The sequence below is a fragment of the Corylus avellana genome, chromosome 11 (assembly GCF_965113065.1).
Source record: "Corylus avellana chromosome 11, dhCorAvel1.hap1.2, whole genome shotgun sequence".
Taxonomy (NCBI): Eukaryota; Viridiplantae; Streptophyta; class Magnoliopsida; order Fagales; family Betulaceae; genus Corylus; species Corylus avellana.
The window spans coordinates 2491803-2508835 of NC_142500.1; the positions used below are offsets into that span (position 1 = coordinate 2491803).

Below are 17033 nucleotides of genomic sequence, written 5' to 3' on the forward strand. Positions count from 1 at the left end.
ATCATTTATTAATCGAGCGGGTTTTTAAAGTATCGAGCTCAAGTTCAAGTTCAGCTAAACCGAGCGAGTATCAAACGGATTGTTGAACAAACTAGTTTATTTACTCCCATAATTTTTGATGAATAACAAGTTCGAAAACCACAAACCCAATAGCTTATTTTGACACAACTTTAAATTACACATACCATACATTTAGAGAGATAGAGAGAGAGGGGGGGAAAAATATCCGGTTCAGGAAAAAAAAAAAAAAAAAACTCAGTTGCTATCGGACACGACGTACAGTTCCAAAACAAAAGAAATTTGATTGAAATCAACCCACTGAACCCATTTTCGGCTTCCTCTGACCCCAAATCCACCGTCTACCCACGACCCGACCCGGTCAATTTTGTGTGTGTTTTTCTTCGATTGATCACACAGAGGTATGTTTTCAGATAAAATTTAGTTGCTTTGATTGTCTTCTTTCATTTTAGAGATTATTGTAGTCACAACTGTTCAATTACGTGGTTTGTGGTTTAGCCAGCGTTTTAGTGTGCGGCGACGATTATGTTCGTTTCTAAACTTTCAAGACGACTTGGAGTTTGGATCCTCAAAGAGCTCCCAAAAGGTATACGCTTTGATTTTTTTTTTTTCATAAAAAAATGTTCCCTAACTCAGATTAGCAATTTAAAATGCGGTGAATGACTCAAAGAAAGCAAATAGTTTTGACATGGGGGATATGGGTTCTGTGTAATTTGTTGATTCTGTATTAGGTCCTTTTTGGCAGGAAATTCTAGTCATAAATAGAGCAGTATGTCTACAAAGGCATTACAGCCAATATCGTTAGTTCTGTATTGGGTCCTTTTTTCTGTATGCAGTTTTTTGTTTTTGTTTTTTTTTTTTTTTCATTTTTTCTGTATACAGTTTTGTTTTTTTCATAATAAGAATTTGAAATGCAGTGAATGACTCAAAGAATGCAAGTAGTTTTGAGTCTTGACATGGGGGATAATGGTTTCTGTGTATTATCGTTAATTCTGTATTGGGTCCTTTTTTGCAGGAAAATCTGCAGTCATAAATAGAGCAGGATGTGCACAAAGGCCTTACTCCCACTATTTGCTTCCACTGGTCAGTATACTTGTCCTTATTGAGAAGGATAAGTTTGTATTTTCTTGCTTTATCTCATTCCCTTTAATGATTGTAAAGTGGGTGTTGGATTATTAACCTAAGTGTTTGAAGATATAAACTTGATAGATGGAATGATGTAAATGGATGTTAAGTGAGTGGTGTTCACTGCAAACTTAAGTTAAATAACCTAGCTAGTTGTCAATGTTGCTGACGTTTTAATTTAATCTTAGATGCTCACTCTACTAGATGGGTTTATAAAGTTGAATTGGACAGAGTTAGCTGTATTGCGCGGTAGTTAAATTCAATTAAATGCTAGTTGTCACTGTTGATAGACCATTATAATAAATAAATCCTAGTCGTAGAATATACTAGGATCTGCCTTGATTTCCTGTAACTAGTCATGGCTCCATACGTGGGTTTAGATGGATGAGGTAATTGTGTGATCAATGAGCCTTATTCCCTACAGAACATCAACTCTTGAGTCATAAGGGCAAGCAAAATAGTGGTTGATCATCCCATCCCTTCCTTTTTTTGAGGTATATCAGATATTGTTGTTTTTCTCATACAATATGGAAGCCTGGTGATTGTTGTTATGGATTTTGCTATATGAGCTTATCACTCATCGTGACCCTTGCTTTTCATCAAAATATAATATGGGCCTTTAGGTTTACAGTCATATGGATGTAGAATGGGATCTACCACCTGAATCATGCTGTAATGCCACGGCTTTTTGTTCAGTAGAATATTTACATATCTATCCTTGTACTTGGATCACGGTGGTTCCAGAAATTTTATCTATTTTATTTTACATTTTTAGTTATCATTTTTAAGTGGTAGTCACTTGCCCTTTGCGTGGAACAAAACTAGTTTGCCCAGGATTTTCTTTATAAAGGAGTGAATCAGTTTTGTTGTCTGTCAATGACTCAATCATAGTTTCAAAATCAAGGTTTGGCTGAGGGAATAATTTAGGAAAAGTACCAACAAGACTATGAACCCTGTTTAATGACAAGATATGGAGTATATTTTGGAAAAGATTCAAGAATGAAGATTTGTGAGTCAAAACCACTCCTTTTTCTGAGAGAAGTGTAAATTCTCATTAATAAATTGTCTGGAACTATTTAGAGTGTTGGAATAAATTTGGAATATAAGCAATGTATGAGAATAAGGCTTAATTGAGTTGAGTAATTGATTTATGAGACTGATATATGGATTAAGATGGCTGGCTTAAAAGTTTGGGGATCCTTAAAAGAATCCGAATATTTTGCCCATTCTTGTAATTTGAAATCACCTGTTCCTATTCCAAAAGTTTTGGGTAAACATTTGTTTTTTTAGTAAATTATTCATCGAATTTAGATGAGATTATATTTACTTCTGACTTCTATTTATGATTTTCTTGTTCTTTGAAACAGTTTGAACGAAATACAGAAACTAAGCTATCCCGGGAAGCCATATTTCAGAAGCCACATCATTTTTCTACCACTACTGCTGACAATGCATCCGAGGAAACGTAAGTTCTGGTTTTGTTTACAATTGTCATATAAATTTATACACTGCTGGTGTAATTTAGTGCCATATAAGCATGGAAGATTCAGGTAGATGATCTAGATCTGCAAACCCATTTTGTGCTGAGTAGCCTAAACTCTTCCAAAGAATAGCCTTTAGTTGGATGCAGCACTCCTCCGGCACGCTTTGGTGTTTTTTGGGTGTATATGTTATGTATTAAGATTTTTTAAAGTTAAAATTTTGACTCGCAGCCAGGTAATTTATCCAGTTGATTTGTAGCACAGGTAATGTGCTGGAATTCGCACATCATATTGGCATCTGTTGTAAATCTTCACATGTTTGGAGAGTGTTTTTTTTTTTTTTGGCCAACTACTCAATGGACTTGCTGCAACTCATCTGGTCTATTCAATTATTGTTAAGGATATGATGATAGGAGAGAAATTATAATGACGGTAAAGGAAAAAAGGTGGCCTAGGCATGCCAAGGGAGCAGGGGCAGAACCAGGATTTTCACTTAGTGGGTGCAATTAAAAGCGTAAACTTTAATTTTTAAAGTACTACAAATAAGAAGTCTTGAAAGAATCAATCAGATGTATGACAATAGAATAAAAAAAACATAATTAACATTAAAAGTTATGTACCTCTTGAAGAGAAAAAAAAGAGAGATGAGAGTCAAATATGATATGTATTCTTATTTCTCCCTCTCTCTCACACACACACGCACTCCCAGGTTTCGTCATTTAGGTGCTCTTGTTGTTTTGTTAATAGACTGCTTAATATCATCTTTGTTTTTGATAAGTTTTATTGATAAGTAAAACTTTATAATTTAATATTATAGAAAAGGCCACGCCTTTTTCTTTAACTAAAGGTGATAACCTTTATTTCTACATGGATACTACTAATGTCAATGTCTCCTAAACACAATCTTTTAACTTTAGAGGCCAAATGACCTTTAAAATTTAAATGGACCCATACATGATCTTCTTCCGATGGTGGGGTGCTTTTGAACTTCACATTGATCCCACCTATTCTTAGTGGGTGCAATACCAGATGATATTAAAAAGTTATATACAATTTTAATCAACTCCACTTATTTTCTCAAATTACTTGGGGTGCAATTGCCTGAATGGGCATAATGTAGCTCCACCCATGGCAGCAGTACTAGTAGCAGATATGAGTACATATATCTTTGATTTGTGGATGTGTTATGTTGTCATGCTGGTGTCTCTTTATCTGAATATCAAATTATATGTTTTTGTGCATGCGGTTGTGCGTGTTATGCCATCAATCATTGTGAAGACATGCTTCTAATTGATAATGTACACTTGGCACCCATGAGTAGAATGCATCAAGTGTCCTGCTCCTGGGGGACATCATGGCTTCACCATTTTTCCAAATCATGTCTGCATGCTTCTTACTGGGATGCTTTATTTTGCAGGATATCTGTCACATTTGTTGACAAGGATGGAGAGGAAAAGCACATTAAGGTCCCTATTGGAATGTCTATGTTAGAAGCTGCTCATGAAAATGATATCGAACTTGAAGGCAAGGATTTTGATGCTTACTTAGTCCGAACTTTTGCTTCTTTACCAAATTTTGTTTTCTTATGATTAATGCTATCTAGAGGTATTCTTACTGAAAGTTTTTTCTTATAACTTGGGGCATTTTGGGACATGTCTGTGACTCTTGAAGGACATGCTGACAACCATAGTTTTGAGTTTTGAGTACCTACCCTTTCAACTGTAACCCCGGGCTCTTGTTTTGCTTGGGATTGAAGTTTTTTCTTTCAGTTGCACAAAAATTGATGGATCAATAACTTCTTTGTCAATGAGCTCGTATTTCTTAAATCATAGTTCCAAAATCTAATGCTCTACCTTTAATGTCTTATCAGGAGCGTGCGAAGGATCGCTTGCCTGTTCGACCTGTCATTTGATTGTGATGGTATTTGGCTATATGTACTGAAACACATGTACTTTTGGACTTTCATTTGTGTTTAGTCCAACATTTTCTTGAGCTCAAATTTTAGCGGCTAACTATTGAATTTTGTGGTAGGACATGGAGCAGTACAATAAGTTAGAAGACCCTACTGATGAAGAAAATGACATGCTGGATCTGGCTTTTGGGCTTTCAGAAACGTTGGTTCCTTCTTGCATGAACTTGCAATAATTTTTCATTTTGTTTGATCCAGATTAAATGTTTTCTTTTTCTTTTTCTTTTGGGCACCAAGATCTAATTCTGTGCTTGGGATTTTGCAGATCTCGTCTGGGTTGTCAAGTGATTGCAAAGCCTGAACTTGATGGAATTCGTTTAGCTATTCCCGCAGCCACAAGAAATTTTGCAGTTGATGGTTATGTTCCAAAACCGCACTAGAGATGTACTATGATACTGGAGAGTGTTTGCTCATAGCAACGGCACAATCATCCCAATTTTGTAGCTCCTCTATTGTCAGTGGTCATAGTTTTTTGATGCTGAGATAACCTGTATGACAATATTTCTATAGATTACATGCTTAATATGGTGCTGTGTTAAGCTGATTGACAATAATTGTATACATCACATGATGTGAACAATGGCTGTTTTTTGCCATGGCTTACTGATTAAATTGAGTTTTATTCAAACTCTTTTGGGACAATTTCTTCCTTTTGGGGGCCCAAATTTATGACAGTTTTCCTTCAACTTGGAGGAAGTCCGTATGTTCCTTAAGCATGGAAGAAGCATATGCTAATAAAAAAAATGTACTTCTTATATTAAGGGAATTTTATAGACTGAGTTAGAGGAATTTTTTCCAACTTAATTTGAAAGAAAACTTTGCCCAAATTTTATACATCCATGTCATTGTCTTTTTGTACACAATCCTTGATTTTTCCTCTTACTTTATTATTGCATATGCTAATTGTGTATGATTTAAACTTTCATTGTCACCTAGTTTGACTCGCATCCTTCTGTTGTTGTACCTCTCACCCCCTTGCTCTGTAGTATTATAATTTGGATAAATGCACGTGCTTTGAATATTGATCTTGGAATTGAACTGCTAATTGACATCTGCTAATTGACATCCACATGGTATTCTGGAATATCTGATAACTTGCTAATATTTAATTGAACTAGTAGAATATATTTTTATTTAGGGGAAACTACATTTTGTTCCCAATAACTATAACGCATTTTCACTTTACCCCCATGAACTATCAACTTTGACACTCAACCCCATGAACTACCATTTTGTGCCAAAATCTATCATTCCGTCAGTCAAATGCGTTAACTCCGATGATCAAAATGACAATGCGTTGTAATTCATGAGGGCAAAGTGACAATACGTTGTAGTTCATGGGGTAAAGTGACAATGAGTTGTAGTTCATGGGGGCAAATTGACGAATAGACTGTCTGAGTTAACTCCTTTGACTGACGGAATGGGCCTTCGACTAACGGAAATGGGGGTTTTGGGCACAAAATGGTAGTTCATGGAGTCGGGTATCACAGTTGGTAGTTCATGGGGAAAAAGTATCAAGGCGTTATAGTTCATGGGAGTAAAAAATAATTTCTCCTATTTTTATTGGAGAAGGTCAAAATTTTTGGAAATTTCGGAGTTTAAAATGTTGAATTGGCTCCTAATATATCAAAATTTATATTACTTCAGAGAGAAATTCGGCACATTGCAACAAAAATAAAAATAAAAAATATTACTGAAAGATTATTATAGTCTAAAAAATATCTTCTTTCTGATAATGGGATGAGATCAAAACCCAGGTTAAATGATAGCGATTGCTAAAAAGCATATCAATAATGGGCCTTTCCTCTGTTTTAAATCCCAGCATAATACTATTTTACGTTTGAATATTTCTCTTACAGCTAATTATCTACTATTTAAATCTTGTCTCTACATAGCCAGTCCAAATTTGAAGAGGTGAACGTGGCATATTACTAGCCATGTAAGAATTCAACCTAAATCTCGCCATGGACATTCATATGACAAACTAGATCAAATTCTGGACTAAAAATAAATGTTACAATCAAGATATTGCAAAAGAAAAGCAAGTGATTTATTGAAATATTGCTCCTTGCACTCATACCTAACACGCGGTTCTTGCAGTACGGTTAGTGGTTACTTAAAATTGTTAACCGCTTAAAGCAGTATAGTTAAGAGTTAGAGACAATAACCGTTAACTGCCACCACTTACATAACCCTAACTATCATTAGATATACATACATTTTTAATTATAATTAATTTAAGTATTAATAAACACTGTCACACCAGTTTAATAAAATAAGAATAAAATAAGAGTGTTATGTAGCATTACTCCTACTCTTAAACCTCTGCATAAAATTGTCATACGCAACTGTATCTATATTATTTTATACTTTTATTCATTTACAAGAGGAGGAAATCTTCAAGATCAAGATCCCATTATTTTTATAGATTTGGCTGTACAAGCTTTTATTTATTTTTTTAATTTATCAGATCTAACCTCATCCAATCACACCGTTTGAACAGTGACTAAAATGGACTGATCCAACTAGTCAAACAAATTGAATAATTGATTCACTTTATTCGTTCAACATTGAGCTTGGTAAAAGTGGTCTCCCTGTAATTTAGAATATGTTATAATTATGTAACATGTGTTTACCTTACTCTTTTACTTTTGCCTACAAGTAATTTTAACTTTTTTCACTTATACCCTCATACAAGAGAAGAAATATAATTAAGCAACAAAGAAACTATGAAGTCAATTACTTGGCTTGTAATTAAACCTTTTTTCTTTTTTTTTGTCTAGGGTAAGTCTACTTTAAGTCCTGTAATCAATAATCCAAAGTCCTTACACTTTAATATATATATATATATATATATATATATATTGAGTTCTTGAATATATATTTTTAAGTAATTGATTTATAATTAGATTTAAATTTTTTTTATATAATATTATTCATGTTAAAAAATTATAATATAATTCAAAAATATATATACTGTGTGCTTTAAGAAATGGGTTAAAACAAAAAGGAAATTAGAGGAAATAAACCAGTTTGGACTGGGATGAGGATGAGATTGAGAGTAGGTAAAACACCCATAAAATAATTGTTTTAAAAAAAAAAAAATACAAAGCAAATGACCAATAGAATCTACACGACAATCACATGCTCAAAGGAAAAAACAGATAAAAAGATAAAAAAGAAATAGGCGATTTTAAACAAATTTCTTCCTCTCCCCACTACTTTATACCAAAATCAACCTTGTTTTCCTCTATGCATCTCTCTCTCTCTCTCTCTCTCGCTCACATATCCTTCACTGTGCTTTCTGCAAGACACCGGGGCTTGTGTTTTGATCTAATCTCTGCTCTGATATAGGTATCTCTTTATCTCATCTCTGTTTGGATTTTTCGTTTCTGTTTGGCAGATTATGGAAATTTATTGTTTTCTTTGTTGGAAATCTATGGGAATTGATGAGCTTCGGTTATTGAATCTCGTAAAATTCCGATGACGGTTTATATATGTAAATATGGGACTTCGATTCTCCTTGGATCGAATCTAATTTGATAGCTACTGGGGCATGCCTATGTTTTCTATGTAGGGGCTCAACCGCTCAAGTTTGTTCCTTTCCTTTCTTTTTTTTTTGAGGTTTTTATCTTCTGGGTATCTTCAATTTAGTTCATTTAGGGGCTTTGCATGCATGATTTGGTTGGGGGCAGATCTTGGTACTATGATTGGTTGCTGGGGAAAAAATGGAGGGAAATTTTGAGAAAGCGCGAGTCTTATAATTGATGCTGTTATTGTTTCCTGAAAGTGCTCAACTAAGTCAGATATGGTTCTGTTAGGGTGGGTTTTGTGAAGTATTTCGTTTCTGGGGTCATAGGCAATTGGAAAATATAAGGCTTGGAAATTTTGTCTCTTTACCTTTTTACACACTTCCTGAGCTAGCAACCAGTCTTAGTGTGGGAATGGGATCTAACTAAGTATGGAGGTGATTCAGGTTGGTTGTTTATAAAGTTGATTACTTTAGCTTTCTGAAGGTGTATTGAATACTGGGTATGTTTTGTTTACCCCGTATTTTGCTCTACTTATTTTTGTTTCAGCTCAGTTTACATAAATAATTATTTTCAAATCTTAGATTGCTCGGTATTTTTCATTGAGTTGTGGATCTGGAGTAATTTCTGTAGTTTATCGTATCTTCCATAGGTTGGCAATAGCCATTTGTTGGACCATGGTTGGAAAGTTGACTAGGACCTCTGTAGAGTTCATGCTCCTGTGCAATTTAAATGAATATTTTCATCAGAATTATCCCAATCTGAAATTTACTGGTATTGATTGATTCTGAACAAGTGGGGTTAGTTAAATGTCAAAAAAATAAATTAGGTTGAGCACTGAAATTCTTTATTTCTTTTTTGTCAAGGCCATGCCTGATCACAATATTTTTGTCTCCTCTTTTTCCTTGTCATATATGGTTGTGGTGTTGCTACCGAAATCCATTTTCTTATTTGGTGCCTGTAATGAAGTCAACTTTTTCAAGGATGTATCTTTAAGCTGGTTGCTCATCATATCAGGGTCAAATTTCTCAAGGAAGTAGCCTACACAACAATGAGAACTGGAAAAGGTTATGCTTGAGCCATTTTGATATATTTTGGTTTCATATAAAATGGAAGATGAGAATGGGCTTGAGCTTAGCTTGGGTTTATCCTGTGGTGGATTGTCTGTCAAGTCAAAGGGTAAAAATGGTAGCTCCTCAGATGCTAGGACAGAAGAGGGTGATAAAGGGAACAAATTAGTGGATGATTTTAAGAACTTTCTCCATGCTGGCACGCAGAAGCAAGACTCAAGTACTGGATCTCAGAGAAATGATTCTATAAAGGTTCAGGAAAACTTTTTTAATGACCTTTCCAAGAACAATACTGAAGGAGATTCTTCTATGAACTTGAATGGGAGAGGAGTCTGGGCTGCAAACAGCAACAAGTCTGCTGAAATGGAGGACGAAAAACGGAGAGAGGCAGGTAGCAAGCGTAAGATGTTGTTTGATGAGATAAACCATCAAAAAAAGCAGGAGAGAGACGCTCATGCTGATTTACATGACAAGACGAGAACATCACACATTTCCATAACGACAGAAGATGGCTCAACTGCTGAAAATGAAGATGTTGCAGAGTCTGAAGTTGAGGGTTCAACGTCAAAGCTTGTTTCACAACATGATGATGGCCCCAAACGATTCTTTGGAGTTGGTGGTTCTTCTGAGGTTTCAAAGGAGGTTCGTGGGTTTGCTGATTCAAGTGTTGTGGACTTAAATGGGCAAAAGAGGTTTAACAGTACATCAGAAAATGAATTTAAGCTTGGCAATATGCCCTATGGCGTTCCTTTCTCACTTCAATCAGTAAACATGATGAATGTGCCTTATTCTTTACATGTGAAGGAGTCAAACTCCATTGGTGTACCCAGCATGTCAGGCCAACAGCCCCCTGGAATGATGCAGGTGATGCCTTCTGCAAGTAGTGATCGATCAGGGGCACAGAGTGTGAATCCTGGAAACTTGCCACTAATGTTTGGCTATGCACCAGTCCAGCTTCCATTGTTGGATAAGGATAACTCCTGGGGTTTGTTTTCTCAACCTCAACAGTTCCACCCTTCCTATGCTGGTAGAGGACCACCAAACTCAGGTAATATTTCTCAAAGTTTTCCTTTTCACTGTTTTATACCTTTTGAGGAATCAGGGTTGGAATGTATGAATTTTTTTTTTTTTTTTGATAAGTAGGGTTGGAATGTATGATTGATGGAGAATCGTTTGTCAAATATTCTCAATTGTTTCCTTTCCCTTTTCTTCAGCACACACGGGACCCTAATCTTTCCTGACAATGAACTGGACTTTGTTGATATGTCATTCTTGACTCATTTAGTCTGTATGGATGCTTTGTCACCTGGCCTAGGATACTAGATTGATTTCTGAGCTAAAGCCTTAGAGAAAGCTGGGATTACTCAGCCTGAATGTGATACACGTGTTCAAAGTTTAACTGGTTGGGGGTTATCATCACTAGACGATATGATTGCAAGACACCACCTGTGTTTTATAGTTCTGCAATGTGATTATATCTTTCAACCAGTTAAATAAGAACCTAAACTTAAATTACAAGTTTACAACCTATTCCAATGGGTCTTATCTCTCTTACTATCCCTTGTTAATGCTGCTAGTAGAAATTCCAAAAGCTCTGCTGATAATTGATTAGTGATATCAATATTTTGGGCTGTATGATATAATGTTTTACTGTGCTTGTGTCAAGGGTTCGTGATTGGTAATGAATTCTTACCCATTTTGCATTTATGTACTTGCAATCGCAAGCAATTGCACCTAATTCATCAGAGGCTACACAATATGATGGGAGGACATTAGAACGGGCCAAAGGTGATGGCAAACAGCATGGCCCTGAAGAAGGCTCCTCCTCTCAGGTAGAAGAAGATGTGAAAGGGAGTAGCACAAACCTAAGGGCAAAAGATGCGTCTGACCGTTCAACAGCGGATGCTTTTTCTCTCAATTTTTCAGCTATAAAGCCGGGCATTGCAGCGGACGTGAAATTTGGGGGATGTGGCTCTTACCCAAACCTACCATGGGTTTCTACCATAGGCCCCAATGGTAGGACGATTTCTGGTGTAACTTACAGATACAGCCCAAACGAAATTAGGATTGTGTGTGCTTGCCATGGTTCCCATATGTCCCCTGAAGAGTTTGTTCGGCATGCTGGTGGTGAAGAGCATGTTAATCCAGAAAATGGCACTAATGGGGTGACAGTTCCTAATAGCAACCCTTCTGCCTCTGCTCAGAGCTGATTCTGTACCATTATGTTCAACTAGACTAATAATTCTTGACATTTATGAGGGAAAAAAAACCTGGCTATGGTTTTGTCTGCTCCTGTGAGATTCCTCCTTTTTCTCATTGTACTTGCTTAGAGCTATTTGTCTTCCTTTTATGAGTTGGCATAGCTTCTGCAATCAAATATTGCAGGTGTTTTGTAATAATCTCCCACCACGATTCCTTAGTAAAATAATCTTAGGCCTATTACAGTAGTTTTTGAGAAAAAATATCATTACTTTTGTATATGATACAAGTTTTAGCTGCTTTATGAACACCAACATGATCCTCCGCTGGGTTAGGGGATTTCTTATTTTTGGATGTCAAAGTGAAATTCTAATGGTGATGCTCCAAAGGTTGATTATGCTTTACAGGTGAGGGTTCATGCAACTGATCAACCTGTACAGGTGGTATGAGGCTTCGATGAGGATGATATATATATATATATATATAGTATTGCTGAGGATGATATTAATTTGTAGGCAAAATTGCATATACTCCAAATATTTTGGTCATGGTGAATATCTGCTGTGAATTCTAATACTGGTCTGTAAAATTAAAATCAACATGTACTTGATGACCATTAAGCAATGCCCTTTTCTGTCTTGGTGCTAGTTTAGATTTGACATCTCAAAATCACCTGATGAAGCTTTATGTACATTTAATAAAGAGTGATGTTATTTAGTAAACTGTTATATGATTGTCATATAATTGAGATGACGTGTTAGTATAAATCAACTCTTAATTTTTTATTTTTTATTTTTTGTAAGTATTGATTCAATGGTTGATTTTTTATATCATATCATCAAGTTATATGACAATTGTATACCAGTTTATTAAATATCATTAATTTACAAACTAACACAAAATTCCATAGAAAATTAATATTTAATAACAAAAAAAAATAATAATATTTGACTTCCTCGGTGTATATCTATCTCCCCGACACTTTAAAATAAATTTTATTTATAAAAGGAAAAAAAGAAAATTAATATTTAATGACAAACTTCAAGCTCAAAACAAAGGGTTAAAGACTTTACCTCCAAAAGCTTGCACTTCAAGTGGCCTTGTGCTGACTTTCGGATTATTTGCCAAGTGGTCCACAGTTATCTAGAATTTGCAAGAAAACAATGCCATGCACATATTCGATATTCTCTCCTGGCCTGTACATAAACATAAACATGTGGACGAATATATATTATATTGTATTATATAATATTAATGTACCATATTATATAAAAATCGACCAAGTTGTCATATAAGTTTGACGTACATATTAATATACATGTCAAAAATCCACCTAACACAGACAACTATACGTATGTACTATCGTCATGCTTAAAACACTACAACATTAATTTTTTTCCTTCCCCATGTGCAACCTCGAAGAAACCCTGCTGGGTTTTTGTGTGTCTATAATTCCTTAAACAGTTTGGTTTTCCCACTCGAGAACCCTAGCTAGCTAGCTTTGAATAAATATATATAGATAGAGGACATTACAACAAGTTTCTTTTAGAAAGTCAACGTACGTGTCCCTTCTCTCCAGTGTATGATTGAAGATGTTGGTATTTTAAATTTTTGTTACAGTATATATATTTATTGACCCTGAAGAACTCCATGTTGGAATTATACTTTAAGCAAGAGAAAATATAAAAATAAGTTCTTAAAGTAATCGCGCGATTTTAATTTACTCCATATGTTTTTAAATCTGATTTTTAACTTGTGTTTTTCGCGTTTTTCACTTCATTTTCGCCGTCCAAAGCTTGACCCGGCCGCCCTCATGTGATTGAAACATGATGTATGATTTATAGTAAACTAGATTGGACTTGCATTATGACAGGCTCATTGTGTTTCTTGATTTGTGTCTAATTAAAACTTTAGTGTATATATAAATATAAACATAAGACGGCAATCGTAAGATGAAAATTGTTTATATTGATCAATTAATATCATATGTGTGAACTAATATAAAGTCTTAAGATTTATTTATAAATTGTAAGAACTTTAGAAGATTTTGGAAAGGTGTTGTCAATTAATATGGTAAAACGTAAATACTTGAGAATTTGAAGAGACCATAATATTATATACTTGAGAAGAGATGACCCCTCACCCACGGTTATGTTGTCTCATTTATTAATATATTTATTAATTTGTTGTCCAAACTCTACATGGAAGAGAAGAGTATAGAATCCTTCAATAGGTCATTAATTAAGTTAAATAAATCCAAATTTGTAGTTTTGTAGCTTTTTAGCCGACTTCTATATATATATATATATGCCTGGATCATGGCCATCCAATCCATTGACTTTATGGGAAAATTTTAATGCCAACTAGTTACCTCTTACCTCGGATAAATACCTTCATCATATATATATTAACAAACAACGTGAAAACTTGGTTATCTCTAAAAAAAGTTAATCGAAACAAATATATAAAACAAAAGCAAAGTTTTCACTGAAAGCATCAAATGAATGAAGTACACATTTTATCGAATATGTCAGCTTAATTGAAAGATGGAACTTTAAAAAAAAAAAAGAAAAAAAAAATTAGAAAGCTGGAACCGTTTATTTTTGAAGCTAGTAAGGTTTTACATCTTATTATTGTCAGATCTAAAAATTTATCTGTTCTTGTTATTAGAAGAGTTGTTCGCATATCGAGTTTTGGCCGTGTTGAATTATATGTATAAGATTATATAAGTCAATTTTAATCCAACCCATTTAATTAAACGGATCATACTCTAACCCGCTAAATGTCACATGTCGAATTCAGATAGTATCGAGATATGGGTATTAGACTATATATATAAGTTAATCATAACCTAACTCATTTAATTAAATGGGTAAGACTCATCAATCTTAATCTGCTATTTTAAATCAAATTTGTATCGATTTTATGAGTCGTGTCAAAATTTGTCCTTTGTTATTGGGTCTTTTATTTTCTGCGTTGTTTTGTCGTGGGTTTTTTTTTTTTTTTTTTCTTTAACTATTTCCTCCAAAAAAATTAAAGAAAAGAAAGAAAGAAAAGGAAAGGAAATTAGGAAACGTCAGCTTAATTAGCAGTTTGCCTCGTGGCACGAGGGTAAGTTTAGAACCAAATTTCACGCCGATAAGGTGTGATAGGAAATGCGTCAGCGCTTATGGTTTCGTCTCCAATAAAAACATTTCAAAGTGATGGAAGTGATCGAGATAAATGTTTTAGCTTTGAATGATGTCAACATGATTTTGCTTACGCTTGAATTATTTACTTTGCAGTCGGTGTGATGTGAGATATTGGGTTGTATTTCTAATTAATTCCCCCTCCCCCAGGCCAAGTCAGAAGGCTTCTCCACAATGTCATCACTACTGAATTTTCAAACTTTAAATAGTTGAATTTTGTAATTTAAAACTGATTAGTTAAATTATGACACACAAGAACAACCTATGAAGAAACCAAGAGAATTGACAAACCAGAAAAAAGATGACCTTTGGCTTTTTGGGGAAACTATACTTAAAAAGCTCCATCTCAAACTAAACTTCACCTTCTCCCCACACACACAAAAGTCCAGAAGAATGCTTGCTGGAGAGCTTTAGAATTCTGGGAAAGTTTTGATTTTGAGATAAACCCATGAATCGGTTAAGTTCTCTGATCATCTTGGTTCTTCTCCACTTCATTTTCTTTCATGTCAAAGCACAAACTTCCATTGGCCAAGGAGATCCGAATTCACAAAATTTTCAACCAAGTGTTGGGATTGTCATAGCAATCCTGTCGCTGATGTTTTCAGTAACATTACTTCTTCTTGTGTATGCAAAATTCTGTCATAGGCCAGGGCCTGCAGCTCATCATGGGGATCTTCCACAGAACTTTGCATTTATTAGATCGAGCTCTCGATTTTCCGGGATAGATAAGACGGTGATCGAATCGCTTCCTTTTTTCAGATTCTCTTCCCTCAAGGGATCAAAGGAAGGACTTGAATGTGCAGTCTGTTTATCCAAATTTGAAGATATTGAAATGCTGCGGCTGCTGCCAAAGTGCAAACATGCCTTTCACATTGCCTGCATCGACAGTTGGCTTGAAAAGCACGCCAGCTGTCCTATTTGCAGGCACAGGGTAAGCCCTGAGGATCCAACAATTTTCACATACACACATAGTATGAGATTGATGAACCAATCGGAGCTGCAGGGGGAGGAAGCCAACATAGGCCTCTTTGTGCAGAGAGAAGAAGAAGATCATCATCGGGGGTCTTCAAGATTTAGTATTGGAAGCAGCTTTCGAAAAGCTGAAAAGGGTAATAACAAGGAAGAGATATCCTTAATCCAAGAAGAAGCAGAGGAGCAGAAAGTCTTGCATAAGCACAAACACAAGATTGTTGTATCCGACTTTGTCTTCAAGAACAGGTGGAGCAGTGTGAGCTCTTCTGACCTGATGTTCTTGAATTCAGAGATGCTTACTTCTTTGTCAAGCAACAGATTCTCTTGTTTGGATTCGAATACCCAGCAGTCCTCATCTTCAGGAGCTGCAGAAAATGCACAGATTGTGAAGATTAAGGAGGAGATGGAGATGAAGAGATCGTTTGAGAGCAAAGTTAGTGCACTCAATAAAACCAGTCCAGTTTCATTTCCAGACCTTCCTTCTACATCAAGCTATATGAGTCCAGGGGAGAGAAGATCAATGTCAGAAATTACTGCTCTGTCAAGATATGAAGATTCAGGCATGAAGAACAGAATTGGAGAGACTTCTTTGCTGGGAAACAATGCGAAAGAGGAAAGACTCAGGCGGCTTTGGTTGCCGATTGCCAAAAGAACAGTTCAATGGTATGCCAATAGAGACACAAGATCCCAACAGCCTCAGAAAACACAACATGAATTAGATGTATAGTCTATATCAGATCGATACCTCTTCATGTATGTTCTTCTTTTGAATTTTGCTGACATTTACTGAGATAGAAGTCAGCTAGAATTCATGGATACAATATCATGATGTAGATTTTAGGTACTACTTATGAAAAAATGTTAACTTCAAGAGAAACAGATGCACCTTTCGATTTTCCTTTCTGTTTTTTCTATGATCTTGTAACATGATCGTCTGTTTATGTTGTTTTAATCAAATTTAGATTTACACACACACCAAAAAAAAAAAAAAAAAAGGGAAAATACTTGGAGGCTAGCTGGTCATGACAAGAAGATCTGTAATACTTGGAAATATATATACTATTTTTGTCATCAGATTTATTAAATACCATCTTCTTGAATCATCTGCCGATTTGCTTTCGTTTAAAGGAATAAATTCTCACATGATAACGAAAGCAACTTGGGGAAGAAGAAAATGATTGCCACCCTGGTTCCATGAATCAAACACGTTCATCTTTACAAGGATATTCTAACCAAAACACCCAACGAATTATCTTAACCTTTTCTATAATTCAATCTTTTAATTAAATTGATATTTGTCTTTAGAGCGGCACATAATTCTCACATGCATTTTTAAGGATAGACGTCAGTTTATATTAAAAATACATGTGAGAGAATCACGTGTTTTAAGAACATATATCAATTTAATATAGGGCTGCCAATTTTTGACACAACTTGAGAACTCAACACGAAATTAAAGGGTTAGGGTTGAAGAGTCTGAC

The 17033-nt window shown here is 35.1% G+C and overlaps 3 protein-coding genes across 5 annotated transcripts; all 3 read left to right on the top strand.

Moving 5' to 3' along the window:
* Positions 1 to 232: 232 nt before the first annotated feature.
* On the top strand, positions 233 to 5215 carry LOC132165706 (uncharacterized). Its single transcript, XM_059576372.2, has 8 exons — positions 233 to 419; positions 517 to 604; positions 1034 to 1101; positions 2511 to 2608; positions 4042 to 4148; positions 4495 to 4544; positions 4656 to 4738; positions 4859 to 5215. The coding sequence occupies exons 2-8, from the start codon at positions 544 to 546 to the stop codon at positions 4971 to 4973; spliced, it is 582 nt and encodes a 193-aa protein (XP_059432355.1). The 5' UTR covers positions 233 to 419; positions 517 to 543; the 3' UTR covers positions 4974 to 5215.
* Positions 5216 to 7764: 2549 nt separating this feature from the next.
* On the top strand, positions 7765 to 11640 carry NINJA (Putative interactor of JAZ). Of its 3 annotated transcripts, none has more exons than XM_059576169.2 (3): positions 7765 to 7947; positions 9141 to 10241; positions 10940 to 11640. In XM_059576169.2, exons 2-3 carry the CDS (start codon positions 9233 to 9235, stop codon positions 11401 to 11403), a joined length of 1473 nt encoding a protein of 490 aa, XP_059432152.1. In that variant the 5' UTR covers positions 7765 to 7947; positions 9141 to 9232; the 3' UTR covers positions 11404 to 11640. The 3 variants fall into 3 exon arrangements, with proteins under 3 accessions (XP_059432152.1, XP_059432151.1, XP_059432150.1); XM_059576168.2 differs by having other exon boundaries at positions 7766 to 7947; positions 9093 to 10241; positions 10919 to 11640; XM_059576167.2 differs by having other exon boundaries at positions 7767 to 7947; positions 10919 to 11640.
* Positions 11641 to 14916: 3276 nt separating this feature from the next.
* Positions 14917 to 16417, top strand: LOC132166540 (E3 ubiquitin-protein ligase ATL42). Its single transcript, XM_059577371.2, has one exon. It carries the CDS (start codon positions 15029 to 15031, stop codon positions 16277 to 16279), a length of 1251 nt encoding a protein of 416 aa, XP_059433354.2. The 5' UTR covers positions 14917 to 15028; the 3' UTR covers positions 16280 to 16417.
* The last annotated feature ends 616 nt before the right edge of the window (positions 16418 to 17033 follow it).

What these genes read in the sequence shown, in the direction of transcription:
- NINJA (XM_059576168.2), top strand. Translation starts at nt 9,233, where the DNA reads ATGGAAGATGAGAATGGGCTTGAGCTTAGCTTGGGTTTATCCTGTGGT. An exon ending in TAGAGGACCACCAAACTCAG is followed by an intron (nt 10,242 to 10,918) that starts GTAATATTTCTC and finishes TGCAATCGCAAG; the next exon opens with CAATTGCACCTAATTCATCA.
- LOC132166540 (XM_059577371.2), top strand. Translation starts at nt 15,029, where the DNA reads ATGAATCGGTTAAGTTCTCTGATCATCTTGGTTCTTCTCCACTTCATT.
- LOC132165706 (XM_059576372.2), top strand. Translation starts at nt 544, where the DNA reads ATGTTCGTTTCTAAACTTTCAAGACGACTTGGAGTTTGGATCCTCAAA. An exon ending in AAATGATATCGAACTTGAAG is followed by an intron (nt 4,149 to 4,494) that starts GCAAGGATTTTG and finishes ATGTCTTATCAG; the next exon opens with GAGCGTGCGAAGGATCGCTT. An exon ending in GCTTTTGGGCTTTCAGAAAC is followed by an intron (nt 4,739 to 4,858) that starts GTTGGTTCCTTC and finishes GGGATTTTGCAG; the next exon opens with ATCTCGTCTGGGTTGTCAAG.